Here is a 26,487-nt window from a genome sequence, read left to right as displayed (position 1 = left end):
GGATATTGACAAGGCTGCCTGTAAGAGCCAGGGGTTTGTCTTCTCTGGGGGCTGTGGGTAACCGTGTCTGTAGACTTGCTAGTGACTGAAGATGAGTATGTTTTGTGCCTGCTGTCCTCCAGCATGCCGTGAGGTCGTGCGTGGCCTTTCCTAGGACAGGGAAAAGCAGCCCTGCTGGTGCCCACGGGTGTCCCGTGGGGTGGCGCCGCGCCCGGCACCGTGCGCCCCGCGGGGCCGCGCTTCAGCACCACGGACAGGGCCCCCGGGCCTCCCTGCCTGCCCCGCCGGCCTCCTGCTTCCAACTCAAATGCCGACCTGCCAGCCTGCGGCTGAGCTTCCCTGCTTCCCAGCCTGCGGCTGAGCTTCCCTGCTTCCCAGCCTGCGGCTGAGCTTCCCTGCTTCCCAGCCTGCGGCTGAGCTTCCCTGCTTCCCAGCCTGCGGCTGAGCTTCCCTGCTTCCCAGCCTGCGGCTGAGCTTCCCTGCTTCCCAGCCTGCGGCTGAGCTTCCCTGCTTCCCAGCCTGCGGCTGAGCTTCCCTGCTTCCCAGCCTGCGGCTGAGCTTCCCTGCTTCCCAGCCTGCGGCTGAGCTTCCCTGCTTCCCAGCCTGCGGCTGAGCTTCCCTGCTTCCCAGCCTGCGGCTGAGCTTCCCTGCTTCCCAGCCTGCGGCTGAGCTTCCCTGGCCTCTGATCCAGCCTCCCTGCCTGCACTGAAGCCTCCTGGCTTCCCCACCTCTTGCTCAGCCTCGATGTGCAGCTTGGCCTCCCTGCACGCAGCCCCTGTCTCCTTTGCCCTTCTCTTAGAACAAACTCGCTCCCCTTTCAGCCTCGCCAAGCACCCCAGGGCAGTGAGTGGAGCAGTGGCTGTGCACACCTGGCTGCAGCTGCAAGCTGGATCAAACCATCAGGTGTGAGCCCACCTGAGGGGTGGTCAGCCTGGTTGCACTACCAGTGGTGCCTTTATTCCTCCATCTCTCCTGCTATGAAGCCAGTCTGCCGAGGTGCCTGTTTGACGGACGCAGTACTAACTTTCTGAACTGCAGTGGCTCCTGGCACTGGCTTTGCTCTGCAGCATGAATGGAGTTGTCTTGCAGCACTGCTACCCAGCTGCTGTCTGTGGGTTTCTCACATGAGTAGTTCTCTAGGAGATCTGCCATTCGACCTCACTGCAACTGCAACCCATGGGCTTTGGCTAAATGTTTGTTGTATCCAGTTGTGTGTGTTGATAATTGTGGGTAATTTGCTGTCTCAGAATAATGAAAGAATGCCTGCTGCAGTCTGAAGCACTCGGTGCTTCATGGTGATTAGTCTTTTCACTTGAAAATATTCCTCACAGTGACCAATATTTGAAGATAAAGGGTGGGTGAAAGATACTTCTCCTTTTTAAGTACATCATGTATTGAGAAGAACAGGAAAAATGTAACTGCCGTGTCTAGATATTCTTGTTGGTCTTGATACAGCTAATTGTCAACGACAAAACATGTTTCTGCTTTTGGGGTGGTTATAAGCAAGGAATGTAGCAAGTAGACTTCGCTGGACTCTGTATTAAGTCACCAACAGTTCCCTGTCCCCCTCAGCCAAGTGTGCCTGGGGCTGTGATGAGGTACATCACACCATGGCACAGGTGTAGCTGCAGGCAGGTCTCTGCTTAGAGCATTACTCCTCCCTGTCTGCCCAGCTGCTGGAAACAGAAGCATTTCTGCCCAAAAGTCTATGCCCATGCTCAGGTGCACTCATGGCATCTGCTGCCTCCCTGCTCCCCATCCCCACCCCGCAGGCCCCCGGAGGAAAGCAGCAGCCTAGTGTGAGGCAGGTCCCTGCTTGATGCTGTCTGTCTCCTAGGCTGAGTGTTTTTCTTGCCGTTTGATGAGGTGTAGGTGGAGCATGTCAGCCTCATCTCCTGCTGTGGCCAGGAGCCTCAACACAGCATGGGAGGTGGCAGCTGCTGTCTCTGCTGGCTGACGGCGTGGTCCCATCGGTCCCCCATTCCCCACAGGTGCACCTCCCCATGCCAGCCCACTGCCCCTGCATGCTCACCAGCTCTGGTCCCTCGTGGTGTCCAGCTGCTGCTTCCTGGCTCCCTGTGCTATGGGTGCAGGTAGCTCTGCTCTCTGCCGAGGTGGGGTGAGTGCTGTAGGCTCATGGCAGGCTTTCTTTTCATTAGCTGGTGTAAACACAGCTCCTTGGCAGCAACCTGCTTTTCTGAGCCCAGGAAGACCATTTTTCCTTTTATCTATAATTTAGTAAAGTGTCAAGCCACAGAAGTTTTAATGATAATAAGCAGCAGAGGAAATTTATTTATTTGCTGCAAAGGTGGGTTTCATTCCAGGTCTGTGGGTGGTTGTTTTTGGTTTTTTTGGGTTGTGTTTTTTTTACTCTTCCCTCACAAGAAATGTTGCCTGCTCATGCCATCTCCCTTTCAGTGTGTTCAAGTGACCTTCCCTGCAAAGCACACCAGTGCAGTTCCTGCTTGGCTCAGTGGCTTTCCAGCCCCTCTCCCATGCAGGACCTGTGGGCCAAGTCAACTGGGAAATAAGAAGCAAGGAAAACATAGTGAGGTGGGAGTATTCATGTGCTTGGTGAGGTGTAAGAGGAGAAAAGGGAGTCAAGAGTTCCCCATCTTTGTGCATCGCTCACATCTGCTTCCCAGACCAGCCTCTGTGATGGATTTGACTACTGAGGAAAAGAAGGGAAGAGCTTTTTTGTGATTACATGGAGCACTTGCCTTCTGTCAGCCTATGAAGCTGCCAGTGGTGACTGGAGAGAAGAAGTGGATCCATGTCATATGGAAGGACCAGGGTTCCTTCCTGAGGTGCACGAGGACAGAGAGTGGAGCTTGGGGCTGGTCAAGGATGAGAAGGGGATGGGATGTGGCTGTGGGAAGGACAGGGACCAGTCTGGAGAGAGAGGGTTGGAGAAAGGATTGGAGCAAGGAGTCATTGGGAAAGAAGGTTGAAATGGAGAAGAAGGGGGATGGGGTGTAGAAGAGGTGATGGGGAAAATAGATCTGGAGAGGAGAGGGAGGGTTGACTGGGGTAGGGAAGAAACATGTGTGTGTGGGAGCTCTGTGGGGGGAAGCAAGTGTAAGGAAGAAATGGGTTTGCTAGCTAATACTTGGGAACTGTGCCTCTGAATTAACCAGAACCTTCCTCTCCCCCTTCGATGTGGCTTTGGAGGCAATACTAGAATCTTCCTAATTATTTTTCTTGGATGAGTTTTGCGATCCTGATGATATTAATTATTCTTAAAGGTCAACAGCACTCACTTGAATCCCCTTCTGTTCTATCATGTAATCAGTTAATTAATTGGAAACCATTTAGCAGTGTCTGCCGAGAGCTTAGCCTGCCTTATGCCCTGTTGTTTTGCTATTGCTAGGAGATCTCTGTGTGTGTGTGTGTGTGTATATATATATATAAATTCATATTTGCACCCCTTCCTTTCTTCAGAAGCTCTGCAGAGCACTTGGTACTGTCCCAGCCCATTGCAGCCTCTGGCACCCCTCCCTGAGGCAGGCAAACTGGGACTCAGGCCCAGCTATTACTTTTCTCTTTACTAACCCCCTGCAAGAGCGGTGTTTGAGATTATTCAGGGCTCATTGATTTCTGGGCATCCAAGTAGGTGGGGATTTTTTTTTTCAATATAAATTTGATGCAAGAGCCCTCTAACAGCTGAGAGCACAGTCCTAGTTCAGGAGGGAAAGGGAAGACCAGACCCTGTCCCAGCGCATCTGTGCTCGATGTGTTGAAGTTGAGGCTCTTGTGGACCTTGTCCAGCCCTCCCAGTGCCTGCCTGTGCATTTGGGGTGATCTCCCAGCTGGGGTGGTACCTCCTGAGCACCTGTCCTTGCTGCTTCAGTATATTCGAGGGAGAGGTGGTGGGAAACATGTGGAAGCCTGAGAGGGCACATATTTGGGGGCTGGTGTCACTGCATACTTGGAGATGCTAGGAAATGCCCCTTGGGCATGGCTCTGCTTCCCACGCCGTCTTCTTGAGCTGTGCCTTGACACAGCACAGAGTTCTCTTCTCTCGCACAGAGCGATTGGGTTTGCTCTAGGTCCACTGGAAACCTGTGAGTAGGAGGCATTCCCCAGTCGTTCTCTGTTCCTTGCTCAAAGAAACATACAATTTGAAGCAAACAGGCAGGATAAACCCAACCCCTCACTGGAACTGTCAGCTGGCAACCTTTGTTCTCAATAGGCACGCATCTCCAGTATTATTTCTGCCTGCCGAAGCAGGAGAAAAGCCCGGCATACAGTTATATTTCAGGCTTAATGGATCTAAAATTACTACAGTTTGGGAGAGAAGAGATGGGGTGGGAGCAGAGCAGCCCTGAGGATGTCTCAGCTGCAGGAGGGCAGCTGTGGGGAAGGGCTCTTGCCCACTGCAGGTTGATTTTTCTTTTCCTTGAGCAGAAGACTGGCATGTTCTGTGGATGCTGCTGGACTCTGCCTTGCAGGGCAGCTTGCAGGCAAAGGGAAAGCAACTGCAGGGCTGACCCAGCTTTTAACCTTTCCTCGAGTCCTCTGATTGCCCAAATGTCTTTGGAGAAGAGCAACAAAAACTGCACACAACAAGGGAGAGGCGAGTGTAGTCCAGAGGGCCAGATCCCCACATCTGATCCGCCTCGAAGCATAGGGGATAATATTACCCACATCTGCTGATGACTTTCCATCTGTACCGTGTGCTGAACCAAAACTGTGAGCAACAATACCTCTGAGGGGTGATTTGTCTCTAAAAAAAGCTTCATGCAGCTGGGAGATGCCTCAGAAGAGATGACTTGGAGGGTGTGGAAACATCATGGGGTTGGAGATGGCCTTTAAAATGGCCTTTAAAGTATTTTGGGATGGGCTGTGATGAAGGCAGCAGCAGGAGATGGCTTGCTGCATTGGCAAAGGCAGTGGGAGGAGAGGCGTGGGGCAGATGTGTCGCTGGCACGGGCCGTTGGAGCCCTGTGATGGAGGCGTGGTGCCTTACGCCTTCCCACTTGCTCTGCAACTTCTGTTTTGTAATGCTATTGTTTAAAGAACAATGCAGGAGACCAGCCCCTTCCTCCTCCTTCAGCCCTGTTCAGTGACAGTTGGGATTTTACAAATCAAGGTCATGCAGCTGGGAAATACAGAGGGGTTGGTGGTTCTTCCTCTGGCATTGCACCTCCAGGGCTAGCGGGTGTGCACATGGAGTGGTAGGATCTCTTCTTATGTGTCACCCGTGATGGTCTCTTGCTCTCCTCTGATGCAGGATGCTTTGAGTTTGGGAAATTATTGCAAATTCTGGCTCTAGCCTTAGAACAAGAAATAATTTGGGGGGAATGAGATGATAATGTTATGGGACATACAGTGTGACACAAGCCTTACGAGGCATAGGACAGTACCCATGGAGGCGAGAGAGGAGAGTTAGCTACACTGTCCAAACTCACAAAGGAAGATTGAATAATGGAGGCTTTTTGATTCTGCTGTGTTTGGGGTCAGTAAAGACCTGGGTGTTGCCAAGGGGCTGCTTGAGGAGCAGAACTGGACTGTAGGTAATGCCAGACCACGGCTGTCTTACTCCTCCATAGCACCAATATACATGTCCTGGTGCTGAGCCCAGACAGAGAGCACAAATGGGAGAACTGCTGGCAGCTATGAAATCTCAAGCTGACCAATTTAACACTGTGTCCTGTTCTGCTAACTCCACTTTCCAGGCATGCGAGGCTTGCACGCGCTTGGCATTGCCCAGTGCTTTTGCAGGCTCTATCTCAAGCGCGTCCTGCTGGGGCTTTGTGCTGAGCTATCGGAGATTTCAATTGAGTCTAATATTTGCAGAGCCTGATTTGTGGGGAGGCCTGTACTGCCACAGCTTCTGGGACTTTCTGGGGTAATTTTAGCACATTCATTAAGGGAGGACAGTACATTTTTTCCCTTAATGAGCAAAGCTGCTTACTAAACAGGAAAAGGAGGGAGGGGGAAGGGGAGGGAAGGGCGGGCAGTGGGGAGTGTAACATTGCTTTTAGAGGTCACTGAAGTTATCTGGCAGGGACGAGCAAGCCCCAGAGTGACTTTCCAGCATTTCTCTGGTTCAAACCCAAAGCTTTAGCAGCTTGCTTGCTGCAGAAATGAAGTCTGGATGGAGCTACCCCTACACCTACAGCAGCATGCAAGGCTGCTGGCATTTTCCTCTTCTGTGGCCACCAGCACCTGGCCAAGGGTGCAGTGAGCTGTGAGATGATGGGAAGCACCTCTTGTACCCAGATCCCAGGCCATATCAAGGGAGTCCCACGCGGTGCCACAGGCATATCCAGTGCTGGGGGCCGTAGCTGAGGATGTGCATCTTGCCTCTTATTTCTGGCAGGCAGTTGCTCGTACTCCGTCAGCCCCAGCTGCTCGGCCCAGTTAATCCCGATCAGAATTTTCAGAGTGGCACTGTGTTATTAAGATGTGTGAAAAACTTCTCCCATGCAGAAGTAAATGTGTCAGGTAGGAAACAAGGGCGAGTGGAGGACGGAGATGTGTGGAGGAGGGACAGGCGCAGAGGGTCCCTCCTCAGCAGCAGCGTTTCTGCCGTTGTGTTGGGCTGAACTGCATAATATAGCTTACAGTTTAATTACAGGGGCTCCTGCTTGTTGGTGTCATTAATGAGGCAACTGGCTTAATTTAGCTGAATAAAAATGGCTTTAATAGTGGAAACACTTTTGGCTGCTGGGTAACTGAGGGGAAAGAAAACACGCTGTCTCCTCTCGGACTGAAGTCCACTTGTTCTGGCCCACAGGGATCCAGACTCCTCTTTTTGTCCCACACCCACTCATCCCTTTTTAAACAGAGGAACTTGTTCAGCAGATGTACCTCCATGGCCCCATATGTCACTCGTGCTGGGACAAAATGGCAGTGCTCACCTCCCCTCCCCTGCCGGTCCCCAGCAAGGTCTCCACAGTGCCTGTGGGAGAGCGTGCACGACACCACGTGTCCCCTCCGGAAACATAGGAGGAGGATAGATGGAGGGAGAGAGCAAGGACTGGGACTTTGCTGTCACTCAGTGATAACATCTGCCTTTGAGGCGTGCATGGGGTTGTTGGTGGAGAAGGCTGGTAGGGATATGGCATGATATGGTGGGATGAGCCAGCCGTCTGCAAAGCAGGAGGCTTAGGAGCATGACTGCTGCGGCAGTTGGAGAGCGGAGTGATGTTGAGCCTGAATCATGAGTGGGTTGGGTGTCTGCTGTCCTGGACCTGGCCCAGGTGAGATCCATCCAATCCCTTCTCCCTACCCAACTCCTTTGAAACCTGCTCTGGAGGCAAAAAGGACCCTGGCAGCTGTTTCTAAAAGACTGTCTCTGTGGAAAATAGCATTGTGTGAGTGATGGAGAAAATGTCCTATGGCAAAGAAGCAGTCTGAGTATGTTCTGGAGGTGTGGACGGCAGGTCTGTCCTGAGAGAGACAGGCTCCTGTTCACTGCTGAGAAATACACAGGGAAGGCGTTTCACTTCACTCCTGCTGTGTTTCCTCGATGTGTGATGTGCTGTATTTTATTACAGGTGGAGCTGATGCGTAGGCTGTTATAAAGGTTGTCTGGCATGCTCTAGTACAGGACTGCTTCCACTTTCCTATAAGTCTGCCAAATTCTAATTGCTTAGGCTGAAGTTTTCTGTTGGGTGTCTGCTCCTGGCTGAATTAATTTTTTTAGATTATTTCTTCCTAGTTTCAAATAAAAACCTGCTCAAATGTTTAAGGTGGTGGAAGAGAGGGGGCGAAGCAGGCTGTTTTGCTCAAGCTAGAAAATACTGGTGATGCTCCTGTTACAGAGCACACACATTCTCCTTTTGTGGAGAGGAAGAAACTTTGTCAAAGGGCAGATTTTGCTTGGAAGACTTGATTTTGCTCTGGGATGTCTCCTTACATAGGTAGAATGGCTCTTGATCCAGTTGAGGGGAGAAGTTTTGCAAAGGATGTTTGGGAAGAAAATAGGGGAGATGAGGAGCAGCCGCTCTTCTTGTGACACTGGGGTTAGGATGGGAGAATGTGAAAATGAGGAAGATCATAGGAAATCTGGGCATGGATAAGGAAATATCTAAGAATAGCTGAGAAGTATTTGGGAGTGGCTGGAGAGCAATGGGTAGTGTGATTCAGCCTGCTGGGGACAAGTGGCCGGGTGGGGAGGAAAACAAACCGTTGGGGAGGAGAGACCTGGCACTGCCCAGCCACGGGCACAGGATGATGGGGGTTCTGGTCACTGCAAACAATGGGAATTTGGAGATGACAACAATCTTTCAGCCTTGGAAACAGCAGCGGGAAGGCAGAACGGGCAGCTGGAGCTGGGAGAGGTCTAGTCCTGGCTGGGAGGGCCTTGATTTTCCCCTGTCCTCCCCATTTATGCTCTACAAAACACTGGGAAACTCAGTGCATGCAGCCAAGGTTTGAGCACGGGGGGAACCTCACGAGTGCCAAACAGGAGTTACAAAGCACCGGAGCTCAGAGCTTCACCTGTGGAGCTGTAATTTAATCTCTTTGTGTGCATGTACTGCGATACTGTCTCTAATTACACAATCACACGCTATCTTCCCCAGGAAACCTGCCCCATCCGGCAGGCGGGATGGATCTATTCTGGGGAGAAATCAGTGCTGTGCAGTGAGGTTTCTCTGTAGGAGCTCTCTATCTTTTTAGCAGCAGTCAGCAGATGTACCCTTTGCGTGTGGAAACCCAAACCTGACTTTTGGAGTTTTTGTGACTGAAATGGCATATTTTTAATGTGTGTTTGTGTGCAGCCCCTTTCTGTCTCTGTGCTGAGATCAGGGTCCTTTGCAAGAGTCCATTGCAAGGACCTTTCTGACATTTTAAACTGAGGTGTCTGTTTCCAACGACAAACACGTTTGTCCCTGTGTGTGTATTCTGGCTGATCTGAAACAGAGCTGTTGGTGTGTGTTCCCCCGACCAGCCCTACAGAAGTTGATGGTCAGGTTGGTTCGGACACTGGCTTTGCCCTTTGAGAGCCGAGTCTCCTGCCAGATGTGTGCAAGTGAAGACCCATCTCCTCTTTGCCTAATACTTGCCGTGGTTTGTTGTCTGAGGGGAGGAGGTGGTAGGCGTTGGTTTCCAGGGACTGCAGGAGATGAGAAGCGGGGCACATCTGCCTGGCAAAGCTCCTTGCATTAGTGAGGATGTTTCCTTTCTCCATCTCTCTGTGTCCTAAATTGTAATAACACGATCATGCTATTTTTGATTCCCTTATTTGCGTGGAAAGCCTGTTGTTTTTTTCTCTTCTCTTTCAGAATCCAATTTTCTCCTGACATTTCTGCCTAATGTAGCAAAACATGACCTTTGAGAAAGGACATTCCAGCAAGATTCACTCCCTCCTCTGCATCTCTGCCTCTCTCCCACATCTTGCTGTCTCTCATGCATCCCCCTTTACGCTTCCTTCTTCTCCCTGGCTTGGGGGAGGGAGTTTACTGTCTTGCTTTTCAGTAGCAGCGAGCTTCTCCTTCCCCTCCTACTTTTCATCTGTCTTTGCAAAGTTTCCAGGTGCTCAGTGCTCCGGGGTGGATAAAAGAAGCATTTTTGCAATATTTCTTTCTCCTCCTGCTTAGCTTCACCTGCTATTTTTGCCACCTTTCTAAACTTTATTGGAGGCTGGAAGCAGTTTGTCTACAGCCGTAGGAATGGTGGGATCTTAGTCATGTGAAATGAGGTACCTGTGGTTTGCCATGGTTTCCACAGCGGGATAGTCTGATGTGAAGCAGAGCCAGAATTTAATGATGCAGTACTGTGCCATCATGGTGTTTGGGCTTATTTTTCTGCCAGGCTCGTGGAGAGCCTTTGGGATGATGGTTTGCTGTGTGAGCTGCAGCAGCTTCCCCACTCCTAATTGCAGAGTTTTGAGCTTTGCAGCATCGCTTGGTAGTAGGTGGGACAGGACCAGAGTTGTTTTTCCCTTGTTGGTCCCTGGGCTGTGCCCTCTGCATTTGTCCAATGTGTGTCTGCCCTTGCTGCAACCTGGTGTAAGGCAACAAATGAACCTCTCATCCCAAGTCCTCATGCATCAGACCTGCACTGGCAGGAGCCTTTCCAGGATTTGCTCTCTTGGTTTTAGCATGTTTCTGCAAATCAAACAAGGATTGTGGGCTGAGCCCAGCACAGCTGGGCTGACTGCTGTCACTTCTGTGCCACCTTGTCCCATACCTCCTCTCTGGCCAGCTGAGGCTTTAATGAACCTCCAGGTGGTTCATGCCTCTGGCCCTCTGTCACTCTTTCCAGTGAGCAAGGCAGAGGCAGGAGGACATCTGCAGCCTTGTGCTGAGCTGCCCTGCCTGCTCACAGCCTGCCTGGACACATTCAGCAAAGGGTGCGAAACAGCACCTCCTGTGTTTTCTGGAGGCCAGCATAGATATGGGAGTATTTGGGTTTCTGCCAGAGCTTGTGACCACCCATCCCTCTGCTCACCCCATGGGCTGGTTTCTCGGCTGGTGGCTCTAAGGCTGGCCAGGCGTCCCCAGCAAGGCTGCCCGCTACAGAAAGCATTTTATTACCATCTTCTCATGCCCTTAGAAACCTGGGGCTTTTCTCTTTCTGCTCACTCTGCCCCAAATGCATTTCCCCCTCTTGTTTTACTTCGGTTGCTTTTACACTCTTTCATCCTCTCTGGCTTTCAGCTGAAAAGGTGATGTCTGCTGGGTTGCAAAGCTCTCCCAGGTAGATGAGGTTTATCTCTTTGCAAGTTTGGGCAGATGGAGAGAGGGATGGGGAGCTGTTGGCTGCTGTAGCAGTGGTACCTCTGGGTGCAATCAACACACAGCCATACCAGGACACTTCAAGCGCACAGCTACTGCAGATCATACGGTAACACCTTGGATAATCATTGTGCTGTCATTTGAACCTGGCTGTTACTATTTTTAACGTGAAGTTTGTACTTAATTTTCTGTTCAAGTTATGAAATTAGACTTATTCTTTCTGCTTATGGTTGGTTGAGCTCCAGTTTCACGGGCAAGAATCAAACATCTTGCTCTGTTTAGTTTTGTTTTTGTTTTTTTTTCCCCTCAATGTTGCAGCAGGATATAAACCATTTTTCCCTTTGGAAAAAAAAAAAAAGTAAAATGAGAAACTTCCATTTGGGTTTGTCCTCATTAAAATACCTCATTATGAAATCTAAACTAGGGTCCTAAACTGCTTGACAGCTTCCCCATTGAGGAGGATGATGAGCTCTGTGGAGGCGGTAGGGCCACATACAGGAGGAATTACTTACCGTGACTACTTTTTTTTCTTGTTAATTTTCAGAGACCTCTCTGGGAACCGGCTCACTACTCTGTCATGGCAACTCTTCCAGACCCTGCGACTCTTTGAACTGTAAGTCCCGCCCTGGAGGTATCTCCTGGGAGAAGAGGGGAGGCTGAGAGGAGGAACGATTTCCAAATAGAGCTATTTTGAAGCCTGTGAATAATTACCTGGAACTCCAGTGGGCAGCACCATCCTTGGGAGGGTTTCCCTAGTATGGGAGCACCAGAGCAGAACTGCTTCTCTTTTAACTTCACAGCAGCTGGCTAATTAATGTCAGGATGATGAACAAGTCATGCTTGGGGTAGTAAATGGTTGACTGACTCTGGGAACACATTAGAAACACTTTACTAGGCCAGATTTTGAGTGAATCTTCTCAAATACTTGATCCTCATCTGTTGTAGGGTAGGGCTAACTGTTTTTCTTTAGCTGATGGACATGCTTTATAAGACACCCCTGCTTTTTAGGCGAATGACTCCCTTGCTCTCTAGCAATCGAGGCACCTCCCAGCTCCAATGTGGATGAGATAGTGTCTCTCCTGGGGCACTGGTGGCCTTCAGCCTGCTGAATTATTGATAGAGCATTCAGCACTGTGCTTGAAGAATAAGTGGACACGAAATCAATGGAGCATTGCCCTGATGACCTGTTTTGTTGAATTTTAGAAATAGTTGTTTGGTGGGTATAAAAAAATATATATATGTAGGATTTGTCCCAGAGGATCCTGGGAAGCTCCATTCATCCTCACTGATGATCAATAGAGCTGTAAGCTAGAAGTGACTTATGAAAGAATAAAGACAGTCTTTCAAGTGGGAGTAAGTGTGTTATCACCGGTGTTACTGCAGTGTATTTTATTTCTGTCAAATTGTTAAATGAAAAATACTAATAGTGATATTAGAAAATAGAGAAACGCCCTTCTGATGGGGAATCTGGCTTGCAGAGTTAAAATGCTGAATTTGGAATTTGTCTCCTCGCTGATTACAGCTCTAAATATTTTTCAAGCCTGGCTCAGGTTTCAAGTTTAATAGCATGAGTCATTTGTATTCTTAGACCTTTACTTATTGTCATTGTACTGTCTGGCAAAACTCAGATTGATGGTTGTTACCCAAGAGAGACCCAAGAGTGGAGGAGCAAACGGGGCTGCAGTCCTGAGCTAGAGGCACTGGCAGGGCCTGGGGTAATGGTGAGCCTGCAGATTAATGGGAATACTTCCAACGGGGCTTGTTTTTATGTGGCTTTGTTTCATCTGGTCATATTATGTTTCTTCAGGCCTGTCCCAGGTCTGCCAGCCCAAGTCAGGCTCAAAAGACCAATACCAAGCACAAAGGGAATTGAGATGCTGCTGTTTGGGCAGCAAAGTGTACTTGTCCCCACCTGATGAATACATCTGTGTTGTCCTGCTATGGTGATCCTAACAGGGAAGCTGGTGTGATTGGGGTGGCTTTGGCTGGCGTCAGTAGAGTCACTTGGGGCCAGAGCTCTGCAGCCTGGCAAACAGGAAGGTTTGAGTTACTTGGCTCCAATTGGGGCGGTGCTTAGAGTGGTTTTCTTGGAGATAACAAGCCCCAGTTGATGAAGGAAGTAATGCAGATAGAAATGTGGGAGATCGCAGGGCTGGTTGGTAGGAAGAAGTGATGAGGTGGGAAAGCAGCAGTGATGTGATGCATGGTGTCCACAGTGTCCCGTGGGGAGGCTTGGCACCACATGGGGCTGAAGCCTGGGCTGGACTTCTCCTGCCATCATGCTGTGAAAGGGGTCTTGGCAAATGACCCCCTGGCACCAGCTTGTGATCAACTTAGACCTACAAATGTATGGGTCTGCAGGGTCTGGCTTGCTGTTGGCTGGGCTGGTCAAGTTTATTTTTCTTCTGAAGAATTGCTTTGTCACTGGTACTTCCTGACAAATGTTTCCCTCTGGGCTCCTTTTCAGTAAGGACCCTCCATCCATGTGAACACAGGTAGGACGGTCAGTACCAGAATAACATGACGATACTGTTCCCCAAAGCGTGATGGGAGAGGGATGTTTTAGCTGATACCCACTGGGACGTCAGTGTTAATGGGGCAGGGGGGTGTGCCTGCAGTGTCCTCCCTGGGGCCATGACACTGTCCTGCTGGACTTTGTATTTGTTTGAGAGAAGACAGCGTGGAGGCAGACCCTGAGCTATGGGCTCTGAATAATCATTCATGTAAAGATGTTGGGAACTAAGTTAAAGACGTGTGTCATCTACTGTGCGGTTGTCATGGTCCTGAGTACTAGAAGGATGGGACCTGTTGATGAGGAAGAGCAAATCTCCAAGATCGGGAGAAATTAGTAATGGATGCACGAAAGTGGGAAATATTGTATTTTTTTTAGAAATGCAGAGGATGGGTGAGTAGAAGACAGTTTTTTGGCACACTGAGCTCCAAGAAGGCTTCCAGAATCTGGGAAGGAGACAGAATACATGGCCCACATAAAGTGAGTGTGAAGCACTGGTGAAAGCTAGAAAGGGAGTTGCAGACTGACATCAGCCAAGGACTTGAAGCTGAGCCAAAACTCTCGGGAAAGGAAGAAAGCGGTAAGCAACAGAGACTGATGCAGAGGCAGCAAGCCTGAGGAAGGCAGGCTGAGCAGCAGCACTTGTGCATGGCTGTGGAGAGACCAGAAGACCCCAGGGACACAGAGATGCCGGCAAGAGTCTGGTCTTCTCAAAAGGGTTAGGTCTACGGGGACGGCTGGTGGGCCAAGCGGGTGCAGGTCTGCAGTCATTCACCAGAGGCACCTCCTATTGCGTACCAGTGCCCCAGTGCTACCAGGTGACCATGGATCCAGAGGGAGGATAGTCATCAAAGGCAAAACCGTGACTTGCAACGAGGCATCTCGGAGCAGTGGAGCATGCGGGGAGGGAAGCAATGGGAGGATTGTCTCCAGGAGAGTGTTGGGAGGAGAGAAACTACAACTGATGTGACATGGTGATTGCCAGAGAACATGAGACCTGACAAAGCCACTCATGGTGAACACAGAGGATGAAAGAACTGGTGACTAATGTGAAGATCATGCCATGCTATGAGACCAGGCAGGTGGATGGCAACTTGGGGCTTGAAACAGCTGCCTGGCTGCATTCAAGGCATCTCAAGCTCTGGGAGATGGTATTGCTTTAAAACAGAGTTTCTTTTCTTGTTCGGCAGAGCTGAGCTTTTCCCCTGCTGACTCACTGAAGAAGGGATGGCAAAAATGAGGCACACTTCCAAAGAATATTATCTCTTTCTCTTCCTGGCCAGAAGCAAGGCTTGGAATGGTTTCCAGTAACTCCAGCCCTAATTCCCACAGCACAGGCTGACCTTGACTGGCGAGGCTCAAGCTAATGCGTGCACAGCTCTCCTAAGTCTGAAGCTGAGTGTGCACAGGGAAGCATCTGACACATGCAACAGCTCATAAACATTGGACTTAGAGCCTTTCTTATCCAGAAGTCACAGCTGGTTTCCTCTGTCATGTCCTTGGCTTCCTTTGTCATGTCCTCAGAGAGCTTAGGGCTGACATTTCAAGAAATTCCTTCCCGGAAAGACCTAAGACTCTGGATCCAATTACATCTTTAGCTGTATAAAACCTTGTAGTCCTGAACATCTTGCTGCTCTGCCCGGCCCATCAGCATTTCTAATACCAGCAGTCCCTGCCAGCTTGCCCTGTAGTAGATTCTGCAATGCTATAGCAAGAGGCTTTGGTGGGGATGGGGCACAGCAGCATCTCCGTTAATGTTGAGTCCAACTTAACATCATCTGTGCCTCTAGCTTAAAAACTTATTGCCGCCAACAGTCACACTAATAGAGTTGTAGCTAGACAGTGGGTACTTCCCTGCTCTCTGCATTAGCTAATCCAGCTGTCAGACGCCACGCGTCGCTCCCTGTCTGAGTTCTTCCCTTTCTATTCCATCCCTTTCTGGCAGGGATTTGGAAATAACAGTTCTGGCTGGACCGCCAAGAGAAGCCCTGGTTCTGAGAAATAAATAGAAATGAAAAAGAAAAATAGATTTTGTTCTCTCTGCTGGGTGCTCTTTGGTTCTCAAGCTTAGGGAAGCGGTCTCAGTCCTGAGGTAGGAGAGTGTTTTAATCGCAAGGGTATGAAACCTTGGCAGCAGTTTTATATGAATCAAAACAGACAGGAGAAGCATGGCAAGGATCTCCACGGCCCTCTGAGAGGCTTTAGCAGCAGACAGCTTTGTTTTAGCTGTGGGGAGGCATGGGGCAGGGCGTGTGTCTCATTTAGCTGCCTAGCCTGAAAAAAAATCTGTTCTGTTTACGTGTGAAGTCCTCTCTGTCCCAGTACGTACTGGGATGCTGATGGCATCCCTCTCCCACACTGGTCCACCCTGGTGTAGGTTGTCCAGGCAGTTTTGGGAGGCAGTGGGTACAGCTTTCTGTGGGGAGCAAAGCTGGGCTCAGCCAGGCACTTTCAGCATCGCTGTCTCTGAAGAGTTGACTTGGTGCCCGCATTGCTCTAGGGTTTCAACTCTGTCATTGTCCCCTTGAATGACAGTGCAGGGCTTGATTGTCCCAGTTTTCCTCAGTTCCAAACATAAGCCCTGCCGTGTGCCCGCTTCATGAAGGAGCTGTGCCCAGAGCACACCCTGCTGCAAGCCTCTGCTTTGCCTGGGGCTGGTGGATAGCTCTGGCTTGTGTGGAGGTTTGGTCCCTTTTTGTGCCAACTCCTCCATGCAGAGAGCAGCTCCGCTTGTGCAGAGAGAGCCCAGCTCACTTGTGGCTGTGGTACTTGCTATTTCTCACAGGCATTTTCAGTTTTAACGAGGCCTTCAGAAGGTGTGGGACTGCGCACGGCTCCTGAGCGCCTGTAACCAAGCGATGCTTTGGCAACATTTCCAGGCTAAGGCTACATGCGAAAAATGCCCTTTGGGTTTACTTGTTCTCTCCGGGAGTAAGCTGTTCTGGATTCGTCTCACGAGAAGGAGCCCCTGGCTTTAATTCTCATTGTGGTGCTGCTGCACCCATTAAGCACGTGGCAGCACTGAAGACCTCTTGGCTGTCCTGCTGTGCCTTTCAGCACCAGTTTTTGTTCTTCCCGCTGTGATGAGAGACGTCTCTGCAGCACATGGTGATGTCTTCTGGCCTGACAGTGGGTTTTGGCCAAAGGGCACCTTGTGGTCCCTGAGGTGCTCCTCCTCCTTGCAGAGAAGGGAAGGTGCATTTATCTCGGCGAGCAGAGGGTCATAGGTAGTGGAGATGTGTTACAGAAATTGTGGGAAGAAGAGCTAGTAGGAGCTGCAGCGTCTAATGATCCCTGCAATGGATGTGGTCTGAGGAGAGAAAGGGAGGTCCAGGTTTTTGGGCAGGTGCAGGACAGTGTGAGCATGGAAATCCCCACCCACTTCTCTGGAGAACTGGCTGGCAGGGCAGGCACCAAGCAAGGAGGGAAGGCATCTCCTGCAGGTCAAGAGCACTTTTGCAACATGTGTTAGGGAAAATGGGTGTACACATCTGGGTCCCTTTCACCCACAGTGCCATGCCATGTGCTGGTGGCACTCGGCACATCCAGCTGGTGATGGGAGTTAATTTGTGCAAAAGGCCCTGTGGGGGTCTCGATTAGAGCAAGTTACATCACTGATGTTGGGGCAGGTCATGAGCAAGTTCTGCCCTGAAGCCTGCTGCTCCTGCATTATTCATGGGCCTTCATGAATTAGCAATGGGCTAGAAAGGCTGCTGTCTATTACTTACAGAGCTGCCCTTAAGTGCTAGGGCAGCGGCTGTCCCTGGCAGCCTCGTTTCGTGGGAGTATTTGCAGCGGAGCAGAATTTCTCCCCTGTTGCCCCTGAGCTCCCCCAGCTCCCTGCTGGGTCCCAGGTTACAAGTCCGGTTACCCAATCTGAAGTTAGCTAAGTCCATGGCTCTTATCCACATGCCATACCATGACGTTGGGAGAATCCTGAGGAGAACGTGGCTGTGCTGAAGAGTACCATGCCGTACCCATCATAGCACGCGGGGAATGCCTCGTAACTCGAATCCCACAAAGTCACTGCACTAATCTGCGCTGGTCTGTTAAATTTAGTGCTTTGGCCTTTGAGTTGCTTGTCTGAGCCTCGTACCTGTGTTGCAAAGGTTTATGTGCTTTTGATGGGAAAGAAATGAACTAAAGAAAAGCCACAGAGTGAAGTTTAACTCGGTGTTTGTTCTAAAAAAAAAGGTCAGATGGCATCTTGTTCTATGAAAAGATTCAAAGTGGCATCATTAGGGTTCAGGTTTAACACACTTGTGTGCTACCAGAAGATCCCTTCTCCTCCTCCTCCTTTTGCAGTACTGTATTGACAAAATAGCACCTGCATATGTTTGGAAGGTTGTTTCTAAATCCTATTGGTTGGTGGAATTAATTTTGTAAAAGCAAGCACAAATGTTGCAGTAACACATGGAACACACCAGAAAAACGGTTTCTCTGGTGTGACAGAGTGATCTAGGCAACCTGTGAAGCAATGGTTTGACCTTTGGAGATGCCCTTCTGCTTTGGGGTGACTGAGCTCACCTTTTGCAGTGCTGGCTCCTCTGCTCCCTACTTTCTCCTGCTTCACGGTTACATGGGGAGATATTTTGTTTGTTCAGGCGGTATCTGCTGTTTTGCTCAAGTTATTGTTGCAACCCACGTTGGTAACAGTCTGTCCTCACTGAGCACTGGGCTATCCTCTCTGCTGGGACCTGCCCTCCTCACATCTCTGCAGAGAGCTGCAGGGCTTTAAAAATGTAAATGAAATGGTTAATAGGTTGGAAAATCAATTATAATAAACATTCCTGGTATATAAACTATGTGTAAGTGTGTTTTAAATGAAGTACATTAAAGGCAGTGCTTTTTTCCATTTCTCCTGGCCAGGTCAGCAGGGTCTCAGTGCAGTGCTGTTTGATTTGATTAAAATGCATGATACCCTGCACATTAGCTTGTGTCCAGGGTCACCAGGAGGCTGTGTTCATTCAAGGTACTTGTGAGAAGAGCTGCCAGCTTCACGGGGCTCTTGTGAGGACTGGAGGTGCACTTTGCCCAGCAGGGTCTTGGACCCCCACTGAAGTGGGCTTTGAAGATGTGAATCAATATTTTAGGGCAGTGTGGAGCTGCCTGCTCCTTTGCTGAGGGATGAATGTTTTGGGTGTCTGGATGACTGTGGGACCGAGCTGCAGATGTGCAGATCTTGTGGTGAAAGCCGTTGCATGTATCCATGTGCTGCCCTGGGAGATGTAAAACCGTGTGTGTGTGTGTGTGTGTGAAGGAGGCTGTGTGAACGTGTGGATGTGTAACCTCTGTCTCTCTGGAGGCGGAAGAGACATGAATAACGAGTGCCAGAAGATCCCAGGCAGATAACACAGAGGAGATTCTCTCTTAGCTCCGAAGGGCCCCTTGCATCTGCACGGTGGCTGTCCTCCTCAGGGAGCCTGGAGCCAGGCGATGGTCCTGCTATCCTTCCCCACCCCACCATCCTTTCTCATGCTCTCTCTGCCCGTAGGAGACTAGAGAGGAACCTTTTTAACTGCAGCTGCGACATCCGCTGGATCCAGCTCTGGCAGGAGAAGGGCGAGGCGAACCTGCAGTACCAGGAGCTCTACTGCATGAACATGGACGCAGCCATCATCCCTTTGCAGGAGATGAACATCACCCAGTGCGGTAAGGACTCCTGGGGCTGGGCAGGAGGGTGCTGGGAGGGAGTCCTGTCCTATCTGGCTCAACCATTTGCTTGGGGAACCTGGTGTAGCAGAATCCCACCATGTGGTCAAGAATGAGATGATTGAAGCTGATTGGAGTAGTTTATGAATTAAAAATAGACTATTTAGGTAAATGTGGGACTGCTGTTTCTGTATGTGTGAAGGTATTGGGTGATTTGGGGCTGTTGTTGAGTGATTGTCACGCTGTTGCTTGACAAAGTGTCTGTGATGAGTCTATGTGGTGTCTTGAAGAGAGATATGTTTCATGTTGCTCTTCCTCTGTCTAATAAATCCTAGAAACAGCATATTGTTAAAAGACATTGCTACTGTATCTTTTGTAATTACTCTTAGGAAATACATGTCTCTATTCATTTTCTTTTGTTTTATTTTTTCAATTGAAAGCCCATATCTGTAGGGAAGAAGCAGGAGTGACTTTATATCTCTTTCTGTTTCCTGCTGATGTTTAAAAGAGTCCAGCGGCCCCAGGAGCAACATGAGGCATGTTCAATAGTTATCCCATTTTCCTTCACCTTGTTCGCACATCAGCTGCCTGTTCGGTGTCAGTTTTTGCTCTGCTCTTGCCATTACTGGCAAGCATCCCTTGCAGAGTAAGGGGAAGGAGGTGTACCTTCAGCAGAACAATTAAACTGTCTATATGCAAGCAGCTGTCAAACTCATGGGCTGAAAAAAGGAGGAAAACCAGAGGTTTTCTTTTTCTGATGATTGTCCTCTGTTCTAGGAATTCAGGTTTGTTTCTTGTAGCAGTAGTAGACAAACAGCACGCACATTTGGATTTGCATGACTTCCCCCCTGCGCGCGCCCCCCCCCCCAAGTTCACGATGTCCCTTTATTAAGCTCTGGAAATTGGCCAAAGCGTTGCCTGCACGTGGATGAACAAAAAAGATTTGAGAGTGTGCTGTAATTTCCTCCCAACATGGGAAGAATAATCTGCAAGGATTAGAGGGGAAAAAAAAATCCTTAGGGATCAGGGACAGGGAGTAGAGGTGAATCCATCAATGGTGGTATTAGACTCTAGGGGACAGCAGGGTACTGATTTGGGAACACGAACATGCTGGTGTGCAGGGTGAGCACCTCCTCTGACCTGGAAGGGCAGGGAGCCACATTGATCTGCTTTTCTCCAGAGGAGAGTCTTTCTGTTCAAGCATTAAGATGACTCAAGGGATGTTGTAACAACACCCCATTTGTCTTTGTCCTTTGGTGCTGAGGGCTGGTGTGACTTGGTGTGGCCATGTTTGATACTACCTCAACCTGGAGAGATGATATGTGTCCCTCCCATGTCCCTCTCCACTGATTCCTGCCACCTATGCAGCTTTGCCAGGCCTTGACCACTGCCTCCTTTCTTCTGGTATCCCCCAAATCAGTACAATGTTGCTTCCCTCTTGGTGTCACTCCTTGATGGCAATGACAGGAGGTGTATCCCCATCCGTGGCTCTGGGTTGGCGTGATGATGCTGCTGCCCTATGATGGCAGGGGACCACGGGTCCATTCCCCCCTGCCCTGCCTACCCTGTTTGACTCTACGAACAACCCAGAAAGCCTCCCCTATGCAAGAAGGCTATTTGCCCTTCCTCTTGCAACCAGCCTTGTTTTGTTTTATGTTGCAAGGATATTTGGCGCCTGTGGCTGCAAGTAAGGAAGTGGTGTAAATCAGAGCCACCATAAATCAGTGAATCTCTCTGCTACCACCAAGGAAGAACAAGGGCACCTTTTATTAGGAGAGCTGCAGTTAATATGAGGACACATCCTTGGTCATCTTCTCTTGATTGTTATAAATTAGAGGGACATTTTCCTCAGCTGGAGTGCTAGGTGCTCTGTGCACCTTCCCCTGGCGGTGGGAGCACTTTGGATCCTCTCCCAGCACATACAGCTTTCCCATCCCAGGTGACGGCTCTCAAGAGCAGCTTCTGTGGGAGTAGAAGAGATGGGGATGGGGATTGTGTGAAGGGAAGCACAGCCAGAGCTGGACACCAGCTTTTGGATCCAAGTGTGATGGGAGGGTCTGTTCAGCTGGCACATCTCCAGTGTCTACGTTTCCCCCTATCTCCAATACCCCTCCTTCACTTGGTAAGGCGAGGCTATGCTGTTGCCTCCTGCTACTTATCCCAGGGTGCTGGAGGCTGATTTGGGAAACAGCTTGGTGGGATCTGGGTCCACACATGTGTCCTGTGGCTGGCTGTAGCAAACGCTGCTCCACACCTGAGCGCTTTGGTGTATGGCTCTCCTAGACCTCCCTGAGATCAGTGTGAGCCACGTGAACCTGACAGTGCGAGAAGGGGAGAACGCCGTCATCACCTGCAACGGCTCAGGCTCGCCGCTGCCCGATGTCGACTGGACGGTGGCTGATCTCCACTCCATCAACACACACCAGGTAGGGGCCACAGCACCTCAGTGCTGCCTGCGCCTGATGTGGCAAGGGCAAGACAGCTGCCATGTGTTCCCCAGGTCTGTGCACGCAGGGCAGAGGGTCAGGTAGATGGTGGAAACTGCTATGAGAAATGTGAAATGGTTGTATCCAAAGGAAAATTGAGGCTGTACCCCATCCACATGAGAACCTGGCAACTACCTGACAGCAGCAAAACCTTCCCTCTGTATGGCTGGAAACTGAAGATGAGATAGCTTCATATCTCAGTGCTCCCTAATTGAGTTAACTCATGTCTCCTCTGATGAAACTACCTGTTTACAGGGGTGTCTGCAATAACCGTAGCTGAAATAGGCAGCTAAACAAGCTTTTCTAGAGGCAAGCCATGTTTATCAGTGCTACAATGCTGTGGGTCTCCCCCTTCCAGTAATTCCTCTTACAAGGTGTGGTTTCCTCACTTAATCAAGTGAGGAAACACCTGCCTGCACCCAGGTCCTAGCTGTCTTTGGATTTTAGAGACCTTCTCACATCTTATGTGGAAAGTGTGATCCTCATCTTCTGGCCACAGTAGCGGGGAGGAGAGGAGCCACCAGACACTGATTTCTGTCTGTATTTCTCTCTGGGATTTTAGACCAACCTCAACTGGACCAATGTTCATGCCATCAATTTGACCTTGGTGAATGTCACCAGTGAGGACAACGGGTTCCTGCTTACCTGCATTGCCGAGAATGTGGTGGGGATGAGCAATGCCAGCGTGCTGCTCACTGTCTACTGTAAGTAGCAGTGGAGAGACCTTGACAATATAGAGGCTGGAGGGCTGCCCTGGGAACCATTTGAATGCATGACCACTTGCTACCTGTGACGTACCGGTTTTGTGCATGAGGATTAGGAGCCGAACACAGGGAGGAGGAGGTGCATCCTTGCACAGTTCTCTCTTAAGCATCAATATTTTGCTTTCCTGCTGCTTCCATTAGTGTAGAAATGAGCACTAGAGTAGGGGAGGAGCAGCAGTGCCACACTGGTGGTGGACATATCTCCAACCATCTCTTGGAAGATCCAGCAGAGTAAGGAAAAGCTGTAAAGGCACTAAAACTCTGTTTACAAACACAGAGTTGCTTGCCCTGATGCTTTGTGAGAGGTTAAATGTCACCCTTGCTAAAGCCAGTGTAAATCTTGCCTCTGATATCAGGGATGCTAGTGCTTCCTCCCAGATCTGTTCCTACAAAGTTAAACTGCAAATGCCATGTAAACATGCACGTGTCAAATTTCAACAGTTCACTTTTAGCTGCAAGTAGCTAAACTTTCTTTGTGCTTTCTAATATAACTTAGCACAAACCTGACCTTAAGAGGAAGTTTACACAGCTTTGTGCTCTCAAGCAGCTGAGATTTACTATATGTTGCTGTGTCTGTAATATTTGCCCTTACTCTGTAGTTTGAAAATCTGTCTCCCACCCCCAACCTTGCCAGGTAGAGCAGAGACCTATGCATGATTCTGGCTAGTCTTGGTGAACTCACGCACATTGCATGTCCAGTGCAGTGCAGAACCCTTGGGGTCCTGTAGACAAAGCAGTCACAAGGGATAGGAAAAAGAAGAGCAGATGCTTGACTGCTTTCATCTTCTTCCCAGTAAGTACTATTGATGGATTGAAGAATAGAGGTAATCAAAGCTCAGATCAACTCAGAGGTGATTGGTCAGCAGGCAGGTGTTTTTTGCACTGCATTTTAGCATCTTTTCATCCACACCTTAAACAGCACCATGCCAATGCCTATTTTCACCCATGTAATCCTCTAAGCTGCTGACAGTTTCTGCTACCCGTGCTTTTATTGCCCAGTCCCATCACTCAGGCTGTAATTGCACGCTGAAAAGATCTGGGTTTGTGCGTGTAGGTGGCTGCCTGTTTTGAATCCTCCTTGCCAGGAAGATGTGAACAAGCCACATGCGGATCCAGGCTTGCAAGTGAAGGGAGGTGGCTGGGACACGGCTGTGTGGTTCAGGGTAACTGGTGCTGGCGGGAGAATGTTGCTCAGCTCTAACCAGCTCTGCACCTTTTTCTCTTCTACTACCTTCACTGCCTGAAAAATTCACTGTCTTTTTTCCAAAAGATGGGCCAAAGTTGGTGCATTGTTTTTTGTTCCTTGTGGATGCCCCATGGATTGTCTTTGCAGTTGGATGTTACCAGAAAAAGGAGAGTTCTAGGGAAGACCTTCATCTTTTTGTGTCCTTTGTCTTTGCACAAAACTCTTATTCTTCTAGTTCAGACCTTGCCATCCTTGGGGTTTGGGACCTTACATGTAGGTGTTGTAAATGGGGTTTCAGAAGTGATGGCAGAGCAACATTTGAATTCTTGGGGTGTCCCAGCGGGAAGACAATTGCATATGCAATAAATTGCATGTGGAGTCCTGCTTTTCTTTTCCCTCTCCCACTCTACTCCCCTTAATTAAAACACCCCTGGAGGGTGTTCGGCGGGTGAGCAGCCCTTTGGGATATTCAGGCAGTCAAAACCCCCAAGGACAGGCAGTCGCTGAGGGATGTTTGCTTCCACAGCTATGCAATCCAAAATTGCTCAGTGTGACTGGAGAGCTCCCACGGGCACCTTGCGCATGTGTAATGTAACAGTGCTACATCGCGGTGTCCTCCTTAACGGGGACAGGCAGCCTCCCTGTGATCCCTTGAGGGAAGGAGAGCAGCAGTTAGTGTGTGGACTGGGCAACTCTAAGCTTAATTGTTTCTGGGCTGGTGAAAGGACCATCCCTGTTGGTAATTTGTACCCCTGTTGAGAAGCCGAAGAGAGCTGGCTATGGTTCAGATCCTCCTTCTGGGGAGCGTGGAGTGGTTCTTGTGACTTAGCGCTGCTTATTTGCAGAAATCCATGGGAAAAATAGAAGGAACAAGGGATTTTGGAGGTTGCGTTTTCAATAATCTTAATTTCCATGGTGTGCGGAGACATGATGTGGATGGAGGTGTGCTGTGAGCCTGCCATGTTTTTCTCTGCTAGATCCCCCTCGCATCCTAACTCTGGAGGAGCCTGTGCTACACCTGGAGCACTGCATTGCATTTGCAGTGCATGGGAACCCAGCTCCCACCCTTCACTGGCTGCACAATGGCCAAGTCCTCCGGGAGACAGAGATCATCCACATGGAGTTTTACCAACAAGGGGAAGTATCTGAGGGTTGCCTGCTCTTCAACAAACCCACTCACTACAATAATGGCAACTACACGATTGTGGCCACCAACCAGCTGGGCTCAGCCAACCAAACCATCAAAGGACACTTCCTTGAAAAACCCTTTCCAGGTAGGATATCGGTTTATCTCATTCGTGTTGCTTGCAATCCAAAGGTCTTACTATGGTCCCACCAGTAACTCTCGCGCCTAGACAAGGCCTTGGCAACCCAAGTTGGCCTTTGTCTGAGCAGCAGGTTGGAAGAGGTGACCTCTGGAGAGGCCTCTTCTGACCAGTATCTTTCTCCTACTCAAGTGTGCTTTGGTGTCATAACAACTCTTTAATGCAGAGAGACACACTAACTGGTTTAGATATTTTGGTTGTGTAACATATTGCAGTGTATTTCTTTTTAAGCTCTTTAGGGATTTCAGTGGGAATGGGATGCAAGTTTGGTCAATTATTTCGGAGCTCCTCTGGGGTCCCCCAAAGAGGTTGCCTGCTTTTTTTTTGAGAGAAAGTATTCTTCTATATGATTGCTAGTTATAAGCTAAAGAATGGAAAGCCCTTTGAAGTGATGCAGCTCTTCCCTTTTTCTTCTAGCATGCATTTGCAAAATGATTAAAGCTGGATGCAGCAGTGTCAGGATTGTTTTCCTTCTGAATATGACGTGCAATTCCAGAATGACAGGTCTACAAAAGATGCGACGGCTCAATTAGTTGCTTTGCATCAGTTTGTTGGGACTTCTTAACTGATTGTTTGGAATTCCCCGTTGTACTCCATAGTGATTCAGGGCTTAACTGCAAAAAAAAAAAAAAAGAAAAAAAAAAGAAAAAGGCATTTGAGGACATGAAGATGCAGCTCTGGGGAGTGCAGTAGAGACTTTTTCAGTGACCTGTCTGCTTTATAGGAGCGTGGAGGGTCTTGGTCTGCTCTCTGGCATTGAAACGCCACACTGGCCATCATGGAGTTAAGATCTGTGCATGCCGCTGCCTTCAGGAATGATGGCATGAGAAAGTGGCAGCTCTAAATTGGCCCCTGCAGCCCAAGAAAATCCAGCAAAATAGGGCGTTCGCTAAATATAGAAAAATAGCAACAGTACTCTCATTTATTATTTATATCACACCATATACGTACACAGAGTTTTCCCGCAGGTCAAATATTGTAAATGTAACCCCAAATCTCTGCCTTGAAGATCTGATATGGATGGGAGTGGAAAATTTGTATTCTGGCTTCAAGGATGATGCCCTGTTTGGCTATCTGACCTATTTATGTTTCCTTCTGTCAGGGCAGAAGAGCAGCTTATCAAATGTAGGTGGGTGAGGAGAGGCGCACAGGTTTGCAGTCTCAGCTCTGTCAGGTCCCACCTTTGTGACTCAATTTCCCCATCTGTGAAATGGGGACAGCTTTTAAGTAGGTGCTGGACCTCCAGAAAAGGGAGCAGATCTGTTCGGGAGAGCTGATTTTGGAAATGGATCTGAGCTGTGCTGTGATGTGGGAAGGCACGTTGATGTTTGAAGAGCCTCTTGTGTCAGAAGCTCTGGGAGAATGGGATTGTGTGAAATATATGCAAAATATTGCCCTTGTGAAGGCATCTTCACCCACGCCTTGTGTGTGGTGTTGGTGTGGAGTATTTACTGACCCCGAACCATCTCTCAGCAGGAACTGAACCATTTCTTTTATTTCTTCTGATCCAAAGTCCCAAGCCGTTCCTCACCCTGGCAGACCCTGTCAGCCCAATGCAGGATGTAATTTACTTTCCTTGAAGTTCGTTGTTCCGTCCACTGCCACAGCTGACATTAACACTCAATGCAGCTGACGTTTATAATTTCCCATTTGAAGGTAGATTCCTCCAGAAAATGCCACAAATTGAAGGTTCCCCATTGTGGTTCATTCAAGAAGCTTATTGCCTATAGCTATTCACACCTGCAAGGGTTTTGCTGTCACTATGCAGGATGAGATTATTAGTCTTAATTAATTAATGAAAGTGTAGTGCCTGGAAGACTTCCTATCAGCATAGAGAAGGACCTGTGACCATGTTTTTTTAGAAACCCCTG

General features: G+C 49.3%; 1 protein-coding gene across 3 annotated transcripts in view; it reads left to right on the top strand.

Moving 5' to 3' along the window:
• Window positions 1-26,487, top strand: part of NTRK3 (neurotrophic receptor tyrosine kinase 3) — a 219,917-nt gene that overhangs the window by 44,352 nt on the left and 149,078 nt on the right. For all 3 annotated transcript variants that reach the window (XM_075045072.1, XM_075045071.1, XM_075045073.1), the window contains exons 4-8: window positions 11,236-11,304; window positions 18,698-18,855; window positions 21,139-21,281; window positions 21,904-22,045; window positions 24,269-24,565. In XM_075045072.1, the coding sequence (XP_074901173.1) occupies window positions 11,236-11,304; window positions 18,698-18,855; window positions 21,139-21,281; window positions 21,904-22,045; window positions 24,269-24,565 (809 nt within the window). The remainder of the gene's footprint in view (window positions 1-11,235; window positions 11,305-18,697; window positions 18,856-21,138; window positions 21,282-21,903; window positions 22,046-24,268; window positions 24,566-26,487) is intronic.

Source organism: Buteo buteo, chromosome 13 (assembly GCF_964188355.1).
Source record: "Buteo buteo chromosome 13, bButBut1.hap1.1, whole genome shotgun sequence".
In the NCBI taxonomy this organism is placed as follows: Eukaryota; Metazoa; Chordata; class Aves; order Accipitriformes; family Accipitridae; genus Buteo; species Buteo buteo.
This window is presented reverse-complemented; position numbering and strand designations above follow the sequence as displayed.